At 44.3% G+C, this 19,419-nt stretch overlaps 2 protein-coding genes and 3 non-coding genes across 5 annotated transcripts; all 5 read left to right on the top strand.

Moving 5' to 3' along the window:
* Positions 1 to 1,088: 1,088 nt before the first annotated feature.
* LOC123157010 (renalase) lies at positions 1,089 to 5,149 on the top strand. Its single transcript, XM_044575233.1, has 4 exons — positions 1,089 to 1,221; positions 1,330 to 1,429; positions 1,522 to 1,702; positions 4,867 to 5,149. The coding sequence occupies exons 1-4, from the start codon at positions 1,179 to 1,181 to the stop codon at positions 4,876 to 4,878; spliced, it is 336 nt and encodes a 111-aa protein (XP_044431168.1). The 5' UTR covers positions 1,089 to 1,178; the 3' UTR covers positions 4,879 to 5,149.
* A 72-nt stretch (positions 5,150 to 5,221) lies between these two features.
* Positions 5,222 to 8,039, top strand: LOC123157009 (40S ribosomal protein S18). Its single transcript, XM_044575232.1, has 4 exons — positions 5,222 to 5,468; positions 5,549 to 5,709; positions 5,792 to 5,980; positions 7,634 to 8,039. Exons 1-4 carry the CDS (start codon positions 5,466 to 5,468, stop codon positions 7,737 to 7,739), a joined length of 459 nt encoding a protein of 152 aa, XP_044431167.1. The 5' UTR covers positions 5,222 to 5,465; the 3' UTR covers positions 7,740 to 8,039.
* On the top strand, positions 6,449 to 6,594 carry LOC123163442 (small nucleolar RNA F1/F2/snoR5a). The gene has a single exon (XR_006481896.1). It is a non-coding gene; the product is annotated as a small nucleolar RNA F1/F2/snoR5a (small nucleolar RNA).
* On the top strand, positions 6,613 to 6,700 carry LOC123163483 (small nucleolar RNA SNOR75). Its single transcript, XR_006481931.1, has one exon. It is a non-coding gene; the product is annotated as a small nucleolar RNA SNOR75 (small nucleolar RNA).
* Positions 6,773 to 6,859, top strand: LOC123163482 (small nucleolar RNA SNOR75). The gene has a single exon (XR_006481930.1). It is a non-coding gene; the product is annotated as a small nucleolar RNA SNOR75 (small nucleolar RNA).
* Positions 8,040 to 19,419: the final 11,380 nt, after the last annotated feature.

Below are 19,419 nucleotides of genomic sequence, written 5' to 3'. Positions count from 1 at the left end.
ATACGTTATCACAATTGAATTCAAATTTGAAATACAACTCAATAACAGTGACAAATTTATTAGCAATAGTGATAACGGGCTAAATTGAAAGCACAACTCACATTAGGTATTGTTGAATGTCAAATATGTCCCTTTTCCTTGACCATTGCTATCGATTTTAATTTGAAACTTTATGACATGATTACAGGTACTATCTGTGTCATAATCCATTTTGTTTATTTTATTTTATTTTGAAACTTTGTATCAATTGGACTGGGTGCATAACATGTCACGTGCACTAGATATTCTCTATGGCGGCTGAGATTTTGAACCGTGAAACCTATGGTGATTTTTAAAGAAACACTACTATTAAAATACAAGACAATTATTAGTTAAGGGGTATATTTGGCAAAGTTTACCTCCAAACCCTTCTAGTGGCAGCAAGTTTGTTTATATCAAACATGCAAAGATGTTTATAGGAATGCATCAAGCTGATGGTGGTTGATCAAAACAAAATCGGCATCTTGCAAGAAGCAATATCGAAGAGCGTGCAAGGTTGTGAGCTTACCGGTTGTTGTTTCTATTTTCATGACGGAAGGATGACGCCATGAACTGTCGCAAGGCCTACTTGATCTCCCGAACAATATGGTTTTGTATGATCCCAAGAACGGTTGCGCGAGGTCCTAAATCACCCGAGGGCGATCTTAAGCAATGCAGACAAATCCATAGCGAGAGCGAGTGCCTCCCCGCACGCCATAGCCTCAAGCATTGCCGGATCGGAGCAACTCATGATGGCGATGGACGAGCACCCCATGAACGCGCCCTTGGTAAGCTAGCAATGACAAGTTGCAATGCATGGATAAGTAAGTGTTGTCGGCCAATCCCGTTATGCATAATTTCGATTTTTTGAGAAATAAGAAACTTTTTTGTTGTTGTTGAGAAACTAGAAATAAGAAACGTATTGGTTTTTTAGGGGTAGAAATAAGAAACGTATGAGTGAGTAAGCAAGTGTATTGGGCCAAACCCGTCATACGCTCGGCCCGGCCTGACAAGAGCCCAGAAATATGAATGGTCCGCGAGGCGCCACGTCCACTATGCAACGGCTAACCTTCGTTCACCGCGAAACGCCCACCGCCGCGCCGCACTCCGTCGATTCCCCAACCCCGATCGACAAGGACACCGCCGGGAAGAATCCGACCATGAGCGCCGCCGCGGCCAACGTCGCCGTCATCGGAGCCGGAAGTAAGCGACCCAGATCGGCCACTCCTCAACACAAAACTCTACCCTCAATACTCCTGCATTCCTGATCCGATCATCCCCCACTCACCTATCCTTTTTCCCGGATCGCAGTAACGGGCGCCGTGTGCGCCTCGCTCCTGGCCACGCGCGGGGTGGCGGTGACGCTCTTCGACTCCGGACGCGGCCCCGGCGGCCGCATGGCGCAGCGGAGGTGCTCGCCCGATCTACAGCCGCGCTGTGCCCCGAGGTGTCGCTTTTCGGCTCTGACTGATACTCCTTTTTGGAGGGACGGGGTGCGTGCAGGGAGGTGATGGACGACGGCACGGAGCTACGGTTCGACCAGGGCGCGCCCTACTTCACCGTCAGCAACGACGAGGTCGCCGGGGTCGTGGGCGGATGGGAGGCGCAGGGGCTCATCACCGAGTGGAAGGCCATGTTCGCCTGCTTCGATCGGGAGACCGGCAAATTCAGAGACTTCGATAAGGTTCTGAGCCTCAAAATGTAGTGAATTGCTTTTCGTTTCTTTGATTTATAGTTAGCATTTATTTTCCAATGGAGTGCTACTGTACACATGCTGAACAGTCAAAATATACTCCCTCCGTCTCTTAATATAAGAACGTTTTTGACATTACACGTTTTTGACATTAGTGTAACGTTAAAACCGTTCTTATATTTTGAGATAGAGGGAGTAGTAAATAAGCTATATGGGCTATAAAGCCATGTCCAGTTCCTAGTAGGAATTTCCTATCCCAGGAAGTTCCAATCATGCCCCTCTGCCTACCATGCTTAGAAAAAATTGTTTAAGAAGGGTACAATTTAGGTGACCCGGTACCTTTAAAAGAAATTCTGTGTTTCAATAAATGGTTTGGTTTAGCTAGTTCACCATTTTGTATTATTGGATCATCCCCTTTACTTTTTCGTGTTCTGTCAGATTTGTCAGTATTTTCACATTTGTCAGCCATGATTCAAGATATCCCAGCTCGCCCCTGTTTTGCTCAGAGCCTCTTGCTATGGTATAAGCAGCCTCCAGTTTAGTGATTTATACCCCCTCCGTCCCTTAATTCTTGTCGCGGCGGCATTTTTGCAATTTAGCCCTCGTGGTTTTCCCGACCAAACCCGCGGTCCTCTGTCTCCTTCCTCACTCTTCTCCGACGCCGGCCGATTTGGTCGCGCCTCCCTTGCCCTCGCCCCGGCCGCCTCGCTCCCCCCCCCGCCGCCCCATGCGGTGGTTTCCGTCCTCTCCGCCCGCCGCCTCGTTCCCCTCTGCTCGCCGGCCGTGAAGGTTCGATTTTTTCGAGACCACTGTCCGGAGTCCTCGCTCTCCTTCCGCCTCTGTCCATCGTCAACCACCTCCTCGCCTTCGACCACGAAGCTCGCCCCCTCCATGACGCCGTCGATCAGAGCATTAGAAAGCACAGGTGCCCCTTTTCCACTCCTCGGACGGCTACGCGCTCAAGGTGGAGGAGCTCACCGTCGAGCTCGCCGGAGTGGTGCTGACTGGCGACTCTGTGGTGGGAAAGTCCAATCTGCTCTCCCACAGTCCCACTTCACCCGCAAGGAGTTCTGCCTCGACTCCAAGTCCACCATCGGCGTCGAGTTCGCCGCCCGCACGCTCCACGCAAGACCAGATTTCCTTGCTGTTCCCCACCTCCTCCTCGGTTAGATCTGTAGCTTATTTTCTTCTTCCCTGCGCTCCAGATCCAGATTATTGCTGCCAAACAAGACGAGCTAGCTAGTAAATCGATTGCTAACAAATCAACTCTGAGTGAAAAGGTACCACTTTTCTGAGTAAACTCAAGTTCATGTGCTTCAGTAATTATTTGTTGAAGATGTACTCAAGTTCATGCTTCGGTAGTTGATGCTCTAGTTATACGCAAGTCTGTATTATACAGAGATGCTCTAGTACAAAGGATAACAGTGACCTGTAGTTCATGTTGATCAACAAAATTATTGCCAATAAAGTTGATACACATGTTGACCTGTAGGAGTATTTGGCAATTCACAACAATCATGTTATACTCAATTCTTGGTGCTGCTATTTTCATTTTGTAAAATTAGAGTGCTGAAGAAGTGTATTTTCCATTTTGAAACTGAAAATAAGCTGTCAAAACTGAAAGAAATTGGAGTACCGAAGATCTGCTTGTACTGTCATTTTTCTGTTTGAATTGTGCACCAAAAGAAACTGTTGCCAGTCAGTTAGTACCATAATTATTGACACGGAGTATTTTGGACAATCCATGAGGTTTTCTTAGGTGCAAAAAAGTTTTGTTTGTTGTGTGTATCACAAATTCAGTTTTAGTTCCAGTGAAGTTTCCTGTCCTTTAGGTTTATTCTTATCAGTGAAGTTTTAGGTTTATTCTGAAAAAAAATGCATTCTTCTTATAAATGAGTGTAGCTACAAATGTTAGACATACTCCGTCAAGTACAGTAGTGTGCATATCTTTGAAACATCTTGGAAAATATGCAGAGTAGCTGTTGATGTTGATCTCCAGCATGTATGCAGAGTAGTTGTTTACTGAATTTTAGGAGTACACTGTCTGAAGCAAATTTTAGAATGACTGAATTTTCAGCCAAGTTTGTTTCTGAACAGTACTGACATGGAGTGGTGTAGTGGCCATGTATAGTAGTGTAGTTGCCCTGTAGTGACCAAAAATTTCAAATTATTCTGATCAATTCAAATTAATCCAAATAAATTTGTTCACTGTAGATCCAGTAGAAAAAAATTGTTCACTAGACTGAAGAAATCGTGTTGGGAAATTATCCTGCCATCATTGCTGCATCTATGTAAATGGCCTGGAGTACTCATCATGGAGTAGTTCTGGTAGATTTCTTGGACTTAAGAGTTCAAGACCATGGCATGGAGTAGTTATGGCAGATTGCTGTATTAATATAGGAGTACTCTGTTTAGAACATGGAGCAAATTCAGTAGACATTTTTACAAGAATTCGGTAGATTTCTTTTGTACTGAAAACTTTAGACTTGCTTTTGTACTGCTCCAGCTTATTCAAAGAGATGGGAGTAGTTTCTAGATTGACATCTGAGGGTTGCCAAGCAAATTTGCCAAGACTGTTTCAATTCAGTTTCGTATCTTTTACGAAGGCCTATTTAGAATATTCATTTCTTTTCAAACTAGCATCCCCTGGCAGGCATTCTTTGGGTGCATACCCATTCCAGTTGCATGAGCCATCATAAATTAGGTAAAAGTGCAGTCCTGCCATTTACATATGCATGATCACTGAAGTAAGTAAACAAAATAAGGATCACTGTCATTTAAATTGTAAATCAAGATCACCGTCATTTAAATTGTAAATCAAGCAGCAGCAAGCAACATCATGAACATGGGTCTCCCCCAGGCAGATCTTGCCATGTCAAGCATAGATAGGTTCAATTCAATTAATTTGCCTGAATTATCAAAATTACTGTCACTACTAGTGTATGCTTTGACACCGTCGAAACTGAAAATTTGCAAGAGTTTTGCTTGATGTTATACTGTTGTCCCATTTTTACAACCTCAACATATTTAAATTGCAAAGTAGAGCCACAAGTCCAAACCTAAACATATTCAGAAACTGAACATTTTTACAGCCTAAACATTTGCAGTTAGTGGCTCAAAACTGTCTGACAATGATACTTCACTTGATGTGGCAGGTCCTGTCGTAATGGTACCACATTTAGCAGGCAAGATTCCGTCGATCAGCGGCTTCCCAGCAAGCGTGGCTCAAGGAGGGCGTAGGTATCGGCGAGGCGGAGCTCCTGGTATGCTCGGGAAGGACTGAGGAGGTGCGGACGCCGCTGCCGGAGGGGGAGGAGACGGGCTCGTTTTTGGAGTGGGGGCAGCTCCTGTGCGGCCGGCAGCAGGGGAGAATCTGCTGCAACAGCGGCAGGAGCTGCACGGGCAGCAGCGGCAGGAGCTCCACCGGCCTGGAGCCCGGCCGGCGGTAGGATCTTCCCCGACCTGAGCCTGCGTGCGGGTTGCTTTGAGAGAATTCGAAGGCCGAGCTCCCCCTCCTCTACGGCCCGTTCAAAAAGAGGCCGAGAAAGTCCAGAAAAAGGCCCGTTCAAAGAGGGAGAGCCCAACAAAGCCGCCCGCAGATCACAGCCGTCCGCACTAGGGTTTCACTCGGGTATATTATAATTCGTCCCCGTCCCCGCCTCCAAAACCTGAGACGCGCAAACGCCAACCTCCTCCCCCTCCGGCCCCCCTCGCGCCCCAGCCGCCGCCGCCGTCGCCGCCGCCGACTGCAGCCATGGTAAGCCTCTCCCCCCGCCATCTCCGCCCTCCTCCTCCTCCTCTCGCCTCGTGTGCTGATTCTTCTTGGGCCGCCCGCAGTCGCTGATCGCGGGTGAGGAGTTCCAGCACATCCTGCGTGTGCTCAACACCAACGTCGACGGTAAGCAGAAGATCATGTTCGCGCTCACCTCCATCAAGGGTGTGGGCCGCCGCTTCTCCAACATCGTCTGCAAGAAGGCCGACGTCGACATGAACAAGAGGTGAGGAACCCCCTTTCTCGCCAGATCTCGCCGTGGTGGGTGGGTGGGGGCCTGAGCCGTTCTGTGGTGGGTGGGTGTGCAGGGCCGGAGAGCTTTCCGCGGAGGAGATGGACCGTCTGATGGCGGTGGTGCACAACCCGCGCCAGTTCAAGGTGCCCGACTGGTTCCTCAACAGGAAGAAGGACTACAAGGACGGCAGGTTCTCCCAGGTCGTCTCCAACGCCGTTGACATGAAGCTCAGGGATGACCTTGAGAGGCTCAAGAAGATCAGGTACTGATGATGCCCCTTGCTATTTGTTGTTGTTGTATGACTTTGTGTTAGAAGATTCAACTACTGATGATGCTTGCACTTCACATATCAGGACTAGCAGCAGTTTGTTTCTTGCCTGGTAGTAGTATACAGTTTAATTTGCTATTATTAGCTAGGGTTGTTGATTGACTTAGTTTTCTGCTGGAAGTCGAATCTCCTAAACACTAGAATGTCTGAAATGTCTGGGTAGCAAGTAATGCTCACTAGTTTCTGTTTCTTGTTTTTCATTTGATTCAATCTCAAACTTCTCGAGGCAATAAATTAGAGTCTCTGGTGCGCTTCTTAATAGTGTAAATCAGCGCTGTACGTTGCCGAGATATCTTTGGGCTAAGATTCTGGCACAAGCCATTCTTTGAGATGGCTTTTGCATTCAACTTGTCCATACATATCTTAGCACTGAACTGAATTTTGTTTGGATGTGGTTATTAGGGATGCCATGAGGTATCTGATTCTTGGTCTTCTTTCATGGCCTTGTTTCTCGTTAGATTGGCTAACAGTGAGAAGGAAACGGGTCTTTGCGACACTGGCTGCTCTCATACCAGGAGCTTCCTGTTACTATACCCCCGTTTACATCAATCATTTGGTTCTTTTGTTCTCAGTGATGATCAACACTGATTAGATGTCCGATCCAATCCATTCCATTAAACCATGGGGACAAAATGAGGCATTTGTCTGAGAGAACATGTTAGGACTTTTGCTCTGTTGAAAACACTTTTTTTTTCTCACCTGCCTTTCTAATTTGTAGTTCTTAGTTCTCTGTGATGATGAAAACAGATGACGAGTCTGATGTAATCCATTCTATTAAACCATGTGGACAATCGAGGCATTTGTCTGAGAGAACATGTGCTTCTGTGCTATTTTTTTTGATTTATTTTAGTTTGTGATTGTGTTGCTGGCACTATGAGGAGGACAATTGGTGTCTGACGTGCCGTTCCGGTGCCTGTGCTAGTCTGCATACGAATTTGGACTAGCTTTTTTTATATAGCCAGTTGTTGCTTCTTTCTACAGAAATACAGCATGTTAGCTTGTATGAATGGTTATTACCTGGAACTTCTGCCAGCTCTAGGTTATAAGAGTTCAATTCAGTCAATCTGTTGGAGCTAGTTTGTCTATTACTTGTATCTAGATTTTATATTCTGCCCTATGCCCTTGTTGACTTGCTTAGATTCATAATTGTTATGTCTTGCAATCTGGTATTGATGACTGTCAATGTATTCATGTGTACCCTTCTAGTGTACTCCCTCCGTCTCGGTTTAGAGGGCGTGTGCGTACTTCTAGGTCATCCATTTGACTAACTGAATATGAGTTATATGTCACCAAACGTATATCATTGGATTCTTGAACGGATGTAGTTTCTATACATATATTTTTCATCACATATAATACATATATAGTTAGTTAAATTCTCAACCTAGAATGACGTGCATGCCCTGTAAACCGACAAGGAGGGAGGGAGTACCTTGTATGTGACCCAGCTGTTCTGTAATCAATGCTTTGTTTCCAAGAGATGTATGCTTTTGCCTGATTCCTGAAAACTTCACTGTTGCAGTAGCATTGTCCTAGTGCATATATGTAGGGGAGATCACTTATGCTTGAAACCCTGCTCTTTTCCAGGAACCATCGTGGTCTGCGTCACTACTGGGGCGTGCGTGTCCGTGGTCAGCACACCAAGACTACCGGTAGGAGAGGAAAGACTGTTGGTGTCTCCAAGAAGCGATAAGCTGCTTCACAAAGATGCTGCATATAGCTTTGCGAAAACGCCGAACGGCGGACGAGCACTCTGTGGACCATGTCAGCGCCGTCCGTTTTCTATATTGATCAGATCCCTCCCGGTATTTACGGGCGCTGTCCCCTGTAGATGCTCACCCACGCTTGTATCCCGGCTGCCAGCGCTAGCTTTACCTGTCATTTAAGAACAGGGCGTTAGTCCAGTGTGCTGTACAGATTATGATACTAGCAACAGTCTTTTACGGTCACTAAACCAATAGTAATCACATGCAGATGGATTTTAATTAGTTTATTATTCGGCCCGTTTCTTTTGTAAATCGCATTATCATAAGTATTTTTACGGCCACAAATCATCTTAGCCTACCTAATTTTTTCCTTACGTCGGACTTGCATGTGTTTTGTAAAATCACAATATAATCAAAAGTGTTTTAGCAGGAAGGGAAAATAGCTTAAATAATTAGCAAATGTTTCAAAAGTGGCACAAAATTCGGGGACAAGCAGGGAAACAATATCAGTTTGCATAACGACAATACATTTTGAATCAAAGTCCAAAATAAAACACAAATCAAATGGGACCATGTCGAAAGCCACAGTTGCAGTGACACCATGATTTTCTCAACCTATAAAAAAAATCCGTTGGTACATACTCCCTCCGTCTGAAAATACTTGTCATCAAAATAAATAAAAAAAGATGTATCCAGAACTAAAATACATCTAAATACATTTCTTTTTATTCATTTTGATGATAAGTATTTCCGGACGGAGGGAATATTCAACAACAAATCCCACATTGCTGCCGGCGCTGCAGTCTCCGACACGGCGAATATCCCCCTCGGCGTTGCTAATAGAAGCCTAGGACTCAATAGGTCGCGCCGCCGCAGTAAGCCCCAACTTCTCACGGCTAATCCTGCAAAAAATTGCCACCGAGGGGGTTTAGGAACCACCGTTGACTTGAACTGGGCTGGGACACATGAAGATCTAATCCTCGCTTTTAGCTTGCGGAGGAGATTAGTGGGAGCTTACTCAGGTGGGATTTTAATTACTCCCTTCGTTCAAAAATAGATGACTTAACTTTATACTAAAGTAGTACAAAGTTGAGTCATCTATTTTGGAACAGAAGGAGTACCTGTCTTCTGCATCGGACTGGGCTTCCATGAAAGTCCATGGGGTAGGACCCCAACCCTGGATCTGGAGGAGGAAGACGCCCGTCTGGATCTGGAGCAGAACCACCCTCAACAACCTGACATGTGGGCCGGCTAGGTCAACAAACAGCTGCTCGGGAGCACGCGGGGTCTGTACCAGCTTGCAGTTGGCGTGTCCATCTCCAAGCGATGAAAACAGTCGTTCCAAACTCATACGCCTAGCACACCTAGTCCCTATTCCTAGAAAAACCAGCATGAGGGACAATGAACTGACGTCTGAGCATCCCGAGGAATTGTTTGATGGCCAGGATTAAGTCCACACGAGCCGCCGTCCACCATAAGAATCTTTTTTTTTTTAAGATTCTTATGGTGGACGGCGGCTCGTGTGGACTTAATCCTGGCCATCAAACCTGTAATGATGTTTTGCCCTAGATAATGTTTGGGTTCTGGAACCTTTAATATATTGTATCTTGAATTCCTTGTTGAACTCGTACAAGAGTCATTTGAATGGTTGTCAACATCATGTCTGTTCTAAGCATATCTGTGCATTACAGGTTTCTTGGCTAATTGAATCCTGGTATATTTTTGGGCGTGCCATTCAAGTTGTTGGTGTAATTTGTCGAGCGAACTGTTCTGACACAGGGTAATACCCCTTCCATTCCTGAATATAAGATGTTTTGGCAGTTCAAACTGAACTGCCAAAATGTATAAGAGGTAGTTGTGGCTTCTTTTGTTCTCATGTTTGGTGTTGGGTTAGTTGTACTTGTGCCTCTTGCTCGGATACTATTTTATTTTTCATTTGACCTATTTGTACGAGAATTTCCTCATCAGTTTGTACAATTCGACCATTTGTGCTTTATATATTAAGCGTGAAGAAAGTCTATTTTGTGATACTGTGTATGTCCTCTTACTCGAGGACACGTTATATAGCCGGGAGGCCTTTGCCGTCAATTCTTAAAAAGCAAAAGGAAGCTTCATTTTATGCTTGATAAATCGTGTGTGTACATGCAGCCACGCGAGGTTGTTATCAGCACCACTCGCCCCGTATAACATTTACGCTGGTATATTGCTCGTATCACCTCTGTGCCCCCAGTAAATGGCCAACATGGCAGCCTCACGGATTGAAACATTAGGCGCGTTGATGAGAATTGATTGCACGTCAGTGCAAATGGCTAGCTGCACCAGGCCGGAATGAGACCCATGTTGATCACACCTCAATCACAACGGCTAGCTGCACGACAACCTTTTTCCAACCGGGCCTCACCTGTTGGGGAACGTAGTAATTTCAAAAAATTTCCTACGCACACGCAAGATCATGGTGATGTATAGCAACGAGAGGGGAGAGTGTTGTCCACGTATCCTCGTAGACCGTAAGCGGAAGCGTTATGACAACGCGGTTGATGTAGTCGTACGTCTTCACGATCCGACCGATCCAAGCATCGAACGTACGGCACCTCCGAGTTTAGCACACGTTCAGCTCGATGACGATCCCCGGACTCCGATCTAGCAGGGTGTCGGGGATGAGTTCCGTTAGCACGACGGCGTGGTGACGATGATGATGTTCTACCGACGCAGGGCTTCGCCTAAGCACCGCAACGATATGACCGAGGTGGAATATGGTGGAGGGGGGCACCGCACACGGCTAAGGAACGATCACGAAGATCAACTTGTGTGTCTAGAGGTGCCCCCCTACCCCGTATATAAAGGAGGGAGGGGGGAGGTGCGGCCGGCCCCCTAGGAATGCGCCTGGAGGAGTCTTACTCCCACCGGGAGTAGGACTCCCCCCTCTTGCCTTGGTGGAGAAGGAAAGGGGGGAGGGGAAAGAGGAAAGGGGGGCGCCCCCCTTCCTTGTCCTATTCGAACTAGGGGGGGAGGGGGCACGCGGCCTGCCCTGGCCGGCCCTCCTCTTCTCCCTCATGGCCCATGTAGGCCCAATACCCCCCCCCCGGGGGGGGGGGGGGTTCCGGTAACCCCCCAGTACTCCGGAAAAATCCCGGTTTCTCCTGGAACGATTCCGATATCCAAATATAGGCTTTCAATATATCAATCTTTATGTCTCGACCATTTCGAGACTCCTAGTCATGTCCGAGATCACATCCGGGACTCCAAACAACCTTTAGTACATCAAAACAAATAAACTCATAATAAAACTGTCATCGTAACGTTAAGCGTGCGGACCCTACGGGTTCGAGAACTATGTAGACATGACCTAGAACTATTCTCGGTCAATAACCAATAGCGGAACCTGGATGCTCATATTGGCTCCCACATATTCTACGAAGATCTTTATCGGTCAAACCGCATAACAACATACGTTGTTCCCTTTGTCATCGGCATGTTACTTGCCCGAGATTCGATCGTCGGTATCTAATACCTAGTTCAATCTCGTTATCGGCAAGTCTCTTTACTCGTTACGTAATACATCATCTCGCAACTAACTCATTAGTCACATTGCTTGCAAGGCTTATAGTGATGTGCATTACCGAGAGGGCCTAGAGATACCTCTCCGATAATCGGAGTGACAAATCCTAATCTCAAAATACGCCAACCCAACATGTACCTTCGGAGACACCTGTAGAGATCCTTTATAATCACCCAGTTACATTGTGACGTTTGGTAGCACACAAAGTGTTCCTCGGTAAACGGGAGTTGCATAATCTCATAGTCATAGGAACATGTATAAGTCATGAAGAAAGCAATATCAACATACTAAATGATCAAGTGCTAAGCTAACGGAATGGGTCAAGTCAATCACATCATTCTCCTAATGATGTGATCTCGTTAATCAAATGACAACACATGTCTATGGTTAGGAAACATAACCATCTTTGATTAATGAGCTAGTCAAGTAGAGGCATACTAGTGACGTAATGTTTGTCTATGTATTCACACATGTATCATGTTTCCGGTTAATACAATTCTAGCATGAATAATAAAAATTTATCATGATATGAGGAAATAAATAATAACTTTATTATTGCCTCTAGGGCATATTTCCTTCAGTCTCCCACTTGCACTAGAGTCAATAATCTAGTTCACATCACCATGTGATTTAACACCAATATTCACATCTGTATGTGATTAATACCCATAGTTCACATCGTCATGTGATCAACACCCAAAGGGTTTACTAGAGTCAATAATCTAGTTCACATCGCTATGTGATTAACACCCAAAGAGTACTAAGGTATGATCATGTTTTGCTCCTGAGAGAAGTTTAGTCAACGGGTCTGTCACTTTCAGAGCCGTATGTATTTTGCAAATATTCTATGTCTACAATGCTCTGCATGGAGCTACTCTAGCTAATTGCTCCCACTTTCAATATGTATCCAGATTGAGACTTAGAATCATCTGGATCGGTGTAAAAGCTTGCACCAATGTAACTTTTTATGACGGGCTCTTTTATCACCTCCATAATCGAGAAGTATTTCCTTAGTCCTTTTCAGGTATTTCAGGATGTTCTTGACTGCTGTCCAGTGATCCACTCCTGGATTACTTTGGTACCTTCCTGCCAAGCTTATTGCTAAGCATATGTCAGGTCTGGTACACAGCATTGCATACATGATAGAGCCTATGGCTGAAGCATAGGGAATGACTTTTCATTCTCTTTCTATTTTCTGCTATAGTCAGGTTTTGAGTCTTACTCAAATTCACACCTTGCAACACAGGCAAGAACTCTTTCTTTGACTGTTCCATTTTGAACTACTTAAAAACTTTATCAAGGTATGTGCTTTGTGGAAGTCCAATTAAGCGTCTTGATCTATCTCTATAAATCTTGATGCCCAATATGTAAGCAGCTTCACCGAGGTCTTTCATAGAAAAACTTTTATTCAAGTATCCCTTTATGCTATCCAGAAATTCTATATCATTTCCAATTAATAATATGTCATCTACATATAATATCAGAAATGCTACAGAGCTCCCACTCACTTTCTTGTAAATATAGGTCTTTCCAAAAGTCTGTATAAAACCATATGCTTTGATCAACTCATCAAAGCGTATATTCCAACTCCGAGATGCTTGCACCAGTCCATTGATGGATTGCTGGAGCTTGCACACTTTGTTAGCATCTTTAGGATTGACAAAAACTTTCTGGTTGCATCATATACAACTCTTCTTTAATAAATCCATTAAGGAATGCAATTTTGACATCCATTTGCCAGATTTCATAAAATGTGGCAATTGCTAACATGATTCAAACAGACTTAAGCTTCGATATGAGTGAGAAAATCTCATCGTATTCAACACCTTGAACTTGTTGAAAACATTTCGCAACAAGTCGAGCTTAGTAGATAGTAACACTACTATCAGTGTCCGTCTTCCTCTTGAAGATCCATTTATTTAACATGGCTTGCTGATCATCGAGCAAGTCAATCAAAGTCCATACTTTGTTCTCATACATGGATCATATCTCAGATTTTATGGCCTCAAGCCATTTCGTGGAATCTGGGCTCATCATCGCTTCCTCATAGTTCGTAGGTTCATCATGGTCTAGTAACATGACTTCCAGAACATGATTACCGTACCACTCTGGTGCGGATCTTACTCTGGAAGACCTACGAGGTTTGGTAGCAACTTGATCTGATGTTTCATGATCATCATCATTAACTTCCTCACTAATTGGTGTAGGAATCACTTGAACTGATTTCTGTGATGAACTACTTTCCAATAAGGGAGAAGGTACAATTACCTCATCAAGTTCTACTTTCCTCCCACTCACTTCTTTCGAGAGAAATTCCTTCTCTAGAAAGAATCCACTTTTAGCAACAATGATTTTGCCTTCGGATCTGTGATAGAAGGTGTACCCAACATTTTCCTTTGGGTATTCTATGAAGACGCACTTCTCCGATTTGGGTTCGAGCTTATTAGGTTGATACTTTTTCACATAAGCATCGCAACCCAAACTTTAAGAAACGACAACTTTGGTTTCTTGCCAAACCACAGTTCATAAGGCGTCGTCTCAACGGATTTTGATGGTGCCCTTTTTTAAAGTGAATGCAACTGTCTCTAATGCATAACCCCAAAACGATAGTGGTAAACCGATAACAGACATCATAGGTCGCACAATATCTAGTAAAGTACGATTACGACGTTTGGACACACCATTACATTGTGGTGTTCCAGATGGTGTGAGTTGCGAAACTATATCACATTGTTTCAAATGAAGACCAAACTCATAACTCAAATATTCGTCTCCACGATCAGATCGTAGGAATTTTATTTTTCTTGTTACGATGATTTTTCCACTTCACTCTAAAATTCTTTGAACTTTTCAACTATTTCAGACTTATGTTTCATTAAGTAGATATACCCATATCTGCTCAAATCATCTGTGATGGTTAGAAAATAACGATACTTGCCACGAGCCTTAACACTCATCGGATCGCATACATCGGTATGTATTATTTCCAATAAGTTAGTAGCTCGTTCCATTGTTCCGGAGAACGGAGTTTTAGTCATCTTGCCCAAAAGGCACGGTTCGCAAGCATCAAATGATTCATAACCAAGTGATTCCGAAAATCCATCTTTATGGAGTTTCTTCATGTGCTTTACACCGATATGACCCAAACGGCAGTGCCACAAATAAGTTGCACCATCATTATTAACTTTGCATCTTTTGGCATCAATATTATGAATATGTGTATCACAACGATCGAGATCCAACAAACTATTTTCATTGGGTGTATGACCATCGAAGGTTTTATTCATGTAAACAGAACAACAATTATTCTTTGACTTTAAATGAATAACCGTATCACAATAAACATGATCAAATCATATTCATGTTCATTGCAAATGCCAAATAACATTTATTTAGGTTTAACACTAATACCGAAAGTATAGGGAGTGTGCGATGATGATCATATCAATCTTGGAACCACTTTCAACACACATCGTCACTTCACCCTCAACTAGTTTCTGTTTATTCTGTAACTCTTGTTTCGAGTTACTAATCTTAGCAACCGAACAAGTATCAAATACTTAGGGGTTACTATAAACAGTAGTAAGGTACACATCAATAACCTGTATATCAAATATACCCTTGTTCAGTTTGCCATCCTTCTTATCCACCAAATATTCAGGGTATTTCTGTTTCCAATGACCATTTCCTTTGCAGTGTTAGCACTCAGTTTCAGGCTTTGGTTCAACTTTGGGCTTCTCCGTGGGAGTGACAACTTGCTTGTCATTCTAGTTGAAGTTCCCTTTCTTTCCCTTTGCCCTTTACTTGAAACTAGTGATCTTGTCAACCATCAACACTTGATGCTCTTTCTTGATTTCTACCTTCGTCGATTTCAACATCACGAAGAGCTCAGGAATCGTTTTCGTCATCTCTTGCATACTATAGTTCATCACAAAGTTCTACTAACTTGGTGATGGTGACTAGAGAACTCTGTCAATCACTATCTTATCTGGAAGATTAACTCCCACTTGATTCAAGCGATTGTAGTACCCAGACAATCTGAGCACATGCTCACTAGTTGAGCGATTCTCCTCCATCTTTTAGCCATAGAACTTGTTGGATACTTCATATCTCTCAAGTCGGGTATTTGCTTGAAATATTAACTTCAACTCCTGGAACATATCATATGGTCCGTGACGTTCAAAACATCTTTGAAGTCCCGATTCTAAGCCGTTAAGCATGGTGCACTAAACTATCAAGTAGTCATCATATTGAGCTAGCCAAACGTTCATAACGTCTGCATCTGCTCCTGCAATAGGTCTGTCACCTAGCGGTGCATTAAGGACATAATTCTTCTGTGCAGCAATGAGGATAAACCTCAGATCACGGATCCAATCCGCATCATTGCTACTAACATCTTTCAACACAATTTTCTCTAGGAACATATCAAAATAAACATATGAAAGCAACAACGCAAGCAATTGATCTACACCATAATTTACAAAATACTACCAGGTACAAAGTTCATGATAAATTTAAGTTCAATTAATCATATTACTTAAGAACTCCCACTTAGACAGACATCTCTCTAGTCATCTAAGTGATCACATGATCCAAATCAACTAAACCATGTCCGATCATCACGTGAGATGGAGTAGTTTCAATGGTGAACATCACTATGTTGATCATATCTACTATATGATTCACGTTCGACCTTTCGGTCTCCGTGTTCCGAGGCCATATCTGTTATATGCTAGGCTCGTCAAGTTTAACCTGAGTATTCCGCGTGTGCAACTGTTTTGCACCCATTGTATTTGAACGTAGAGCCTATCACACCCGATCATCACGTGGTGTCTCAGCACGAAGAACTTTCGCAACGGTGCATACTCAGGGAGAACACTTCTTGATAATTTTTAGTGAGAGATCATCTTAAAATGCTACCGTCAATCAAAGCAAGATAAGATGCATAAAGGATAAACATCACATGCAATCAATATAAGTGATATGATATGGCCATCATCATCTTGTGCTTGTGATCTCCATCTCCGAAGCACCGTCATGATCACCATCGTCACTGGCGCGACACCTTGATCTCCATCGTAGCATCGTTGTCGTTACGCCATCTATTGCTTCTACGACTATCGCTACCGCTTAGTGATAAAGTAAAGCAATTACAGGGCGTTTGCATTTCATATAATAACGCGACAACCATGTGGCTCCTGCCAGTTGCCGATAACTTCGGCTACAAAACATGATCATCTCATACAATAAAATATAGCATCACGTCTTGACCATATCACATCACAACATGCCCTGCAAAAACAAGTTAGACGTCCTCTACTTGGTTGTTGCAAATTTTACGTGGCTGCTACGGGCTGAGTAAGAACCGTTCTTACCTACGCATCAAAACCACAACGATAGTTCGTCAAGTTAGTGCTGTTTTAACCTTTGCAAGGACCGGGCGTAGCCACACTCAGTTCAACTAAAGTTGGAGAAACATACACCCGCTAGTCACCTGTGTGCAAAGCACGGCGGTAAAACCAGTCTCGCGTAAGCGTACGCGTAATGTCGGTCCGGGCCGCTTCATCCAACAATACCGCCGAACCAAAGTATGACATGCTGGTAAGCAGTATGACTTGTATCACCCACAACTCACTTGTGTTCTACTCGTGCATATAACATCTACGCATAAAACCTAGGCTCTGATACCACTGTTGGGGAACGTAGTAATTTCAAAAAATTTCCTACGCACACGCAAGATCATGGTGATGTATAGTAACGAGAGGGGAGAGTGTTGTCCACGTACCCTCGTAGACCGTAAGCGGAAGCGTTATGACAACGCGGTTGATGTAGTCGTACGTCTTCACGATCCGACCGATCCAAGCACCAAACGTACGACACCTCCGAGTTCAGCACACGTTCAGCTCGATGACGATCCCCGGACTCCGATCCAGCAGGGTGTCAGGGATGAGTTCCGTCAGCACGACGGCGTGGTGATGATGATGATGTTCTACCGATGCAGGGCTTCGCCTAAGCACCGCAACGATATGATCGAGGTGGAATATGGTGGAGGGGGGCACCGCACACGGCTAAGGAACGATCACGAAGATCAACTTGTGTGTCTAGAGGTGCCCCCTGCCCCCGTATATAAAGGAGGGAGGGGGGAGGTGCGGCCGGCCCCCTAGGGGTGGCCTGGAGGAGTCCCACTCCCACCAGGAGTAGGACTCTCCCCTCTTGCCTTGGTGGAGAAGGAAAGGGGGGAGGGGAAAGAGGAAAGGGGGGCGCCGCCCCCCCCTTCCTTGTCCTATTCGGACTAGGGGGGAGGGGGCGGGTGGCCTGACCTGGCCGGCCCTCCTCTTCTCTCTCATGGCCCATGTAGGCCCAATGACCCCCGTGAGGGTTTTGGTAACCCCCCGGTACTCCAGAAAAATCCCGGTTTCTGCCGGAATGATTCCGATATCCAAATATAGGCTTCCAATATATCAATCTTTATGTCTCGACAATTCTGAAACTCCTCGTCATGTCCGGGATCACATCCGGGACTCCGAACAACCTTCGGTACATCAAAACATATAAACTCATAATAAAACTGTCATCGTAACGTTAAGCGTGCGGACCCTACGGGTTCGAGAACTATGTAGACATGACCTAGAACTATTCTCGGTCAATAACCAATAGAGGAACCCGGATGCTCATATTGGCTCCCACATAATCTACGAAGATCTTTATCGGTCAAACAGCATAACAACATACGTTGTTCCCTTTGTCATCGGCATGTTACTTGCCCGAGATTCGATCGTTGGTATCTAATACCTAGTTCAATCCCGTTATTGGCAAGTCTCTTTACTCGTTACGTAATACATCATCTCGCAACTAACTCATTAGTCACATTGCTTGCAAGGCTTATAGTGATGTGCATTACCGAGAGGGCCCAGAGATACCTCTCCGACAATCGGAGTGACAAATCCTAATCTCAAAATACGCCAACCCAACATGTACCTTTGGAGACACCTGTAGAGCTCCTTTATAATCACCCAGTTACGTTGTGACGTTTGGTAGCACACAAAGTGTTCCTCCGGTAAACGGGAGTTGCATAATCTCATAGTCATAGGAACATGTATAAGTCATGAAGAAAGCAATAGCAACATACTAAATGATCAAGTGCTAAGCTAACGGAATGGGTCAAGTCAATCACATCATTCTCCTAATGATGTGATCTTGTTAATCAAATGACAACACATGTCTATGGTTAGGAAACATAACCATCTTTGATTAATGAGCTAGTCAAGTAGAGGCATACTAGTGACGTAATGTTTGTCTATGTATTCGCACATGTATCATGTTTCCGGTTAATACAATTCTAGCATGAATAATAAACATTTATCATGATATGAGGAAATAAATAATAACTTTATTAGTGCCTCTAGGGCATATTTCCTTCATCACCCCCTTTCCATTAATTTCTTAATGGAAATACATAGTCTGATAACCAGAGACCAAAGTAGCTACGATACCATGAACTGAGAATAACTGAGAAAGGGGAGAAAGCGAGGTGGGGCACTAGCTGGAAACCTGCTACCCGGAGCTCAGAATCGATACTCCAGTTACAGGGAAAAAACTAGCTAACACCAATACTACCAAATAGTACACCAAACTCACTTCACAGGGGACAAGTCCTCATAACAACAAAAAGAAAAACAAGCAAACTACTGGTAGATAAATGAAACAAAAGACTGAAGCCTAGGAGGTCGCTCCATCACGCAGCACACCCAAATACCCAGCGATCACACAAAGCAATGTCTTCTCAGTTTCTCCTCACGCTTCTAGGTGTTGTAACCTCCTTCACCAGCCGGTACCACAAGCGGCGCCAGTCGAGATGTTTCTTTCATCAGCACCTGCACCCCACTGATTAGAGTCTCCTTGTCGGCGTGTTTGAGCAAACCTGACCAATACATCAAAAAAGAGCAGATCGTAAAGATAGCACCAATAGGGGATCGCACCACATGAGCACCAAAAGTTACTTTGTTTCTAACAGTCCAAATCCCCCAGCATATCGCAGCAATCCCGATCATGTAAAATGTATGACCACCAGGAAGAAAAGCATAGAGCCACGACAAGGATTGCCAAAG

This window comes from Triticum aestivum, chromosome 7B, assembly GCF_018294505.1.
Source record: "Triticum aestivum cultivar Chinese Spring chromosome 7B, IWGSC CS RefSeq v2.1, whole genome shotgun sequence".
NCBI lineage: Eukaryota > Viridiplantae > Streptophyta > Magnoliopsida > Poales > Poaceae > Triticum > Triticum aestivum.
The sequence above is the reverse complement of the archived record's forward strand: the minus strand, read 5'-3'. Positions and strand labels throughout refer to the sequence as shown.

Coding starts and splice junctions, on each gene's coding strand:
- LOC123157010 (XM_044575233.1), top strand. CDS start 1,179: ATGAGCGCCGCCGCGGCCAACGTCGCCGTCATCGGAGCCGGAA. Junction 1,222..1,329: donor CGCCGTCATCGGAGCCGGAA/GTAAGCGACCCA, acceptor CCCGGATCGCAG/TAACGGGCGCCGTGTGCGCC. Junction 1,430..1,521: donor GGCCGCATGGCGCAGCGGAG/GTGCTCGCCCGA, acceptor GGGTGCGTGCAG/GGAGGTGATGGACGACGGCA.
- LOC123157009 (XM_044575232.1), top strand. Junction 5,710..5,791: donor GACGTCGACATGAACAAGAG/GTGAGGAACCCC, acceptor GTGGGTGTGCAG/GGCCGGAGAGCTTTCCGCGG. Junction 5,981..7,633: donor GAGAGGCTCAAGAAGATCAG/GTACTGATGATG, acceptor GCTCTTTTCCAG/GAACCATCGTGGTCTGCGTC.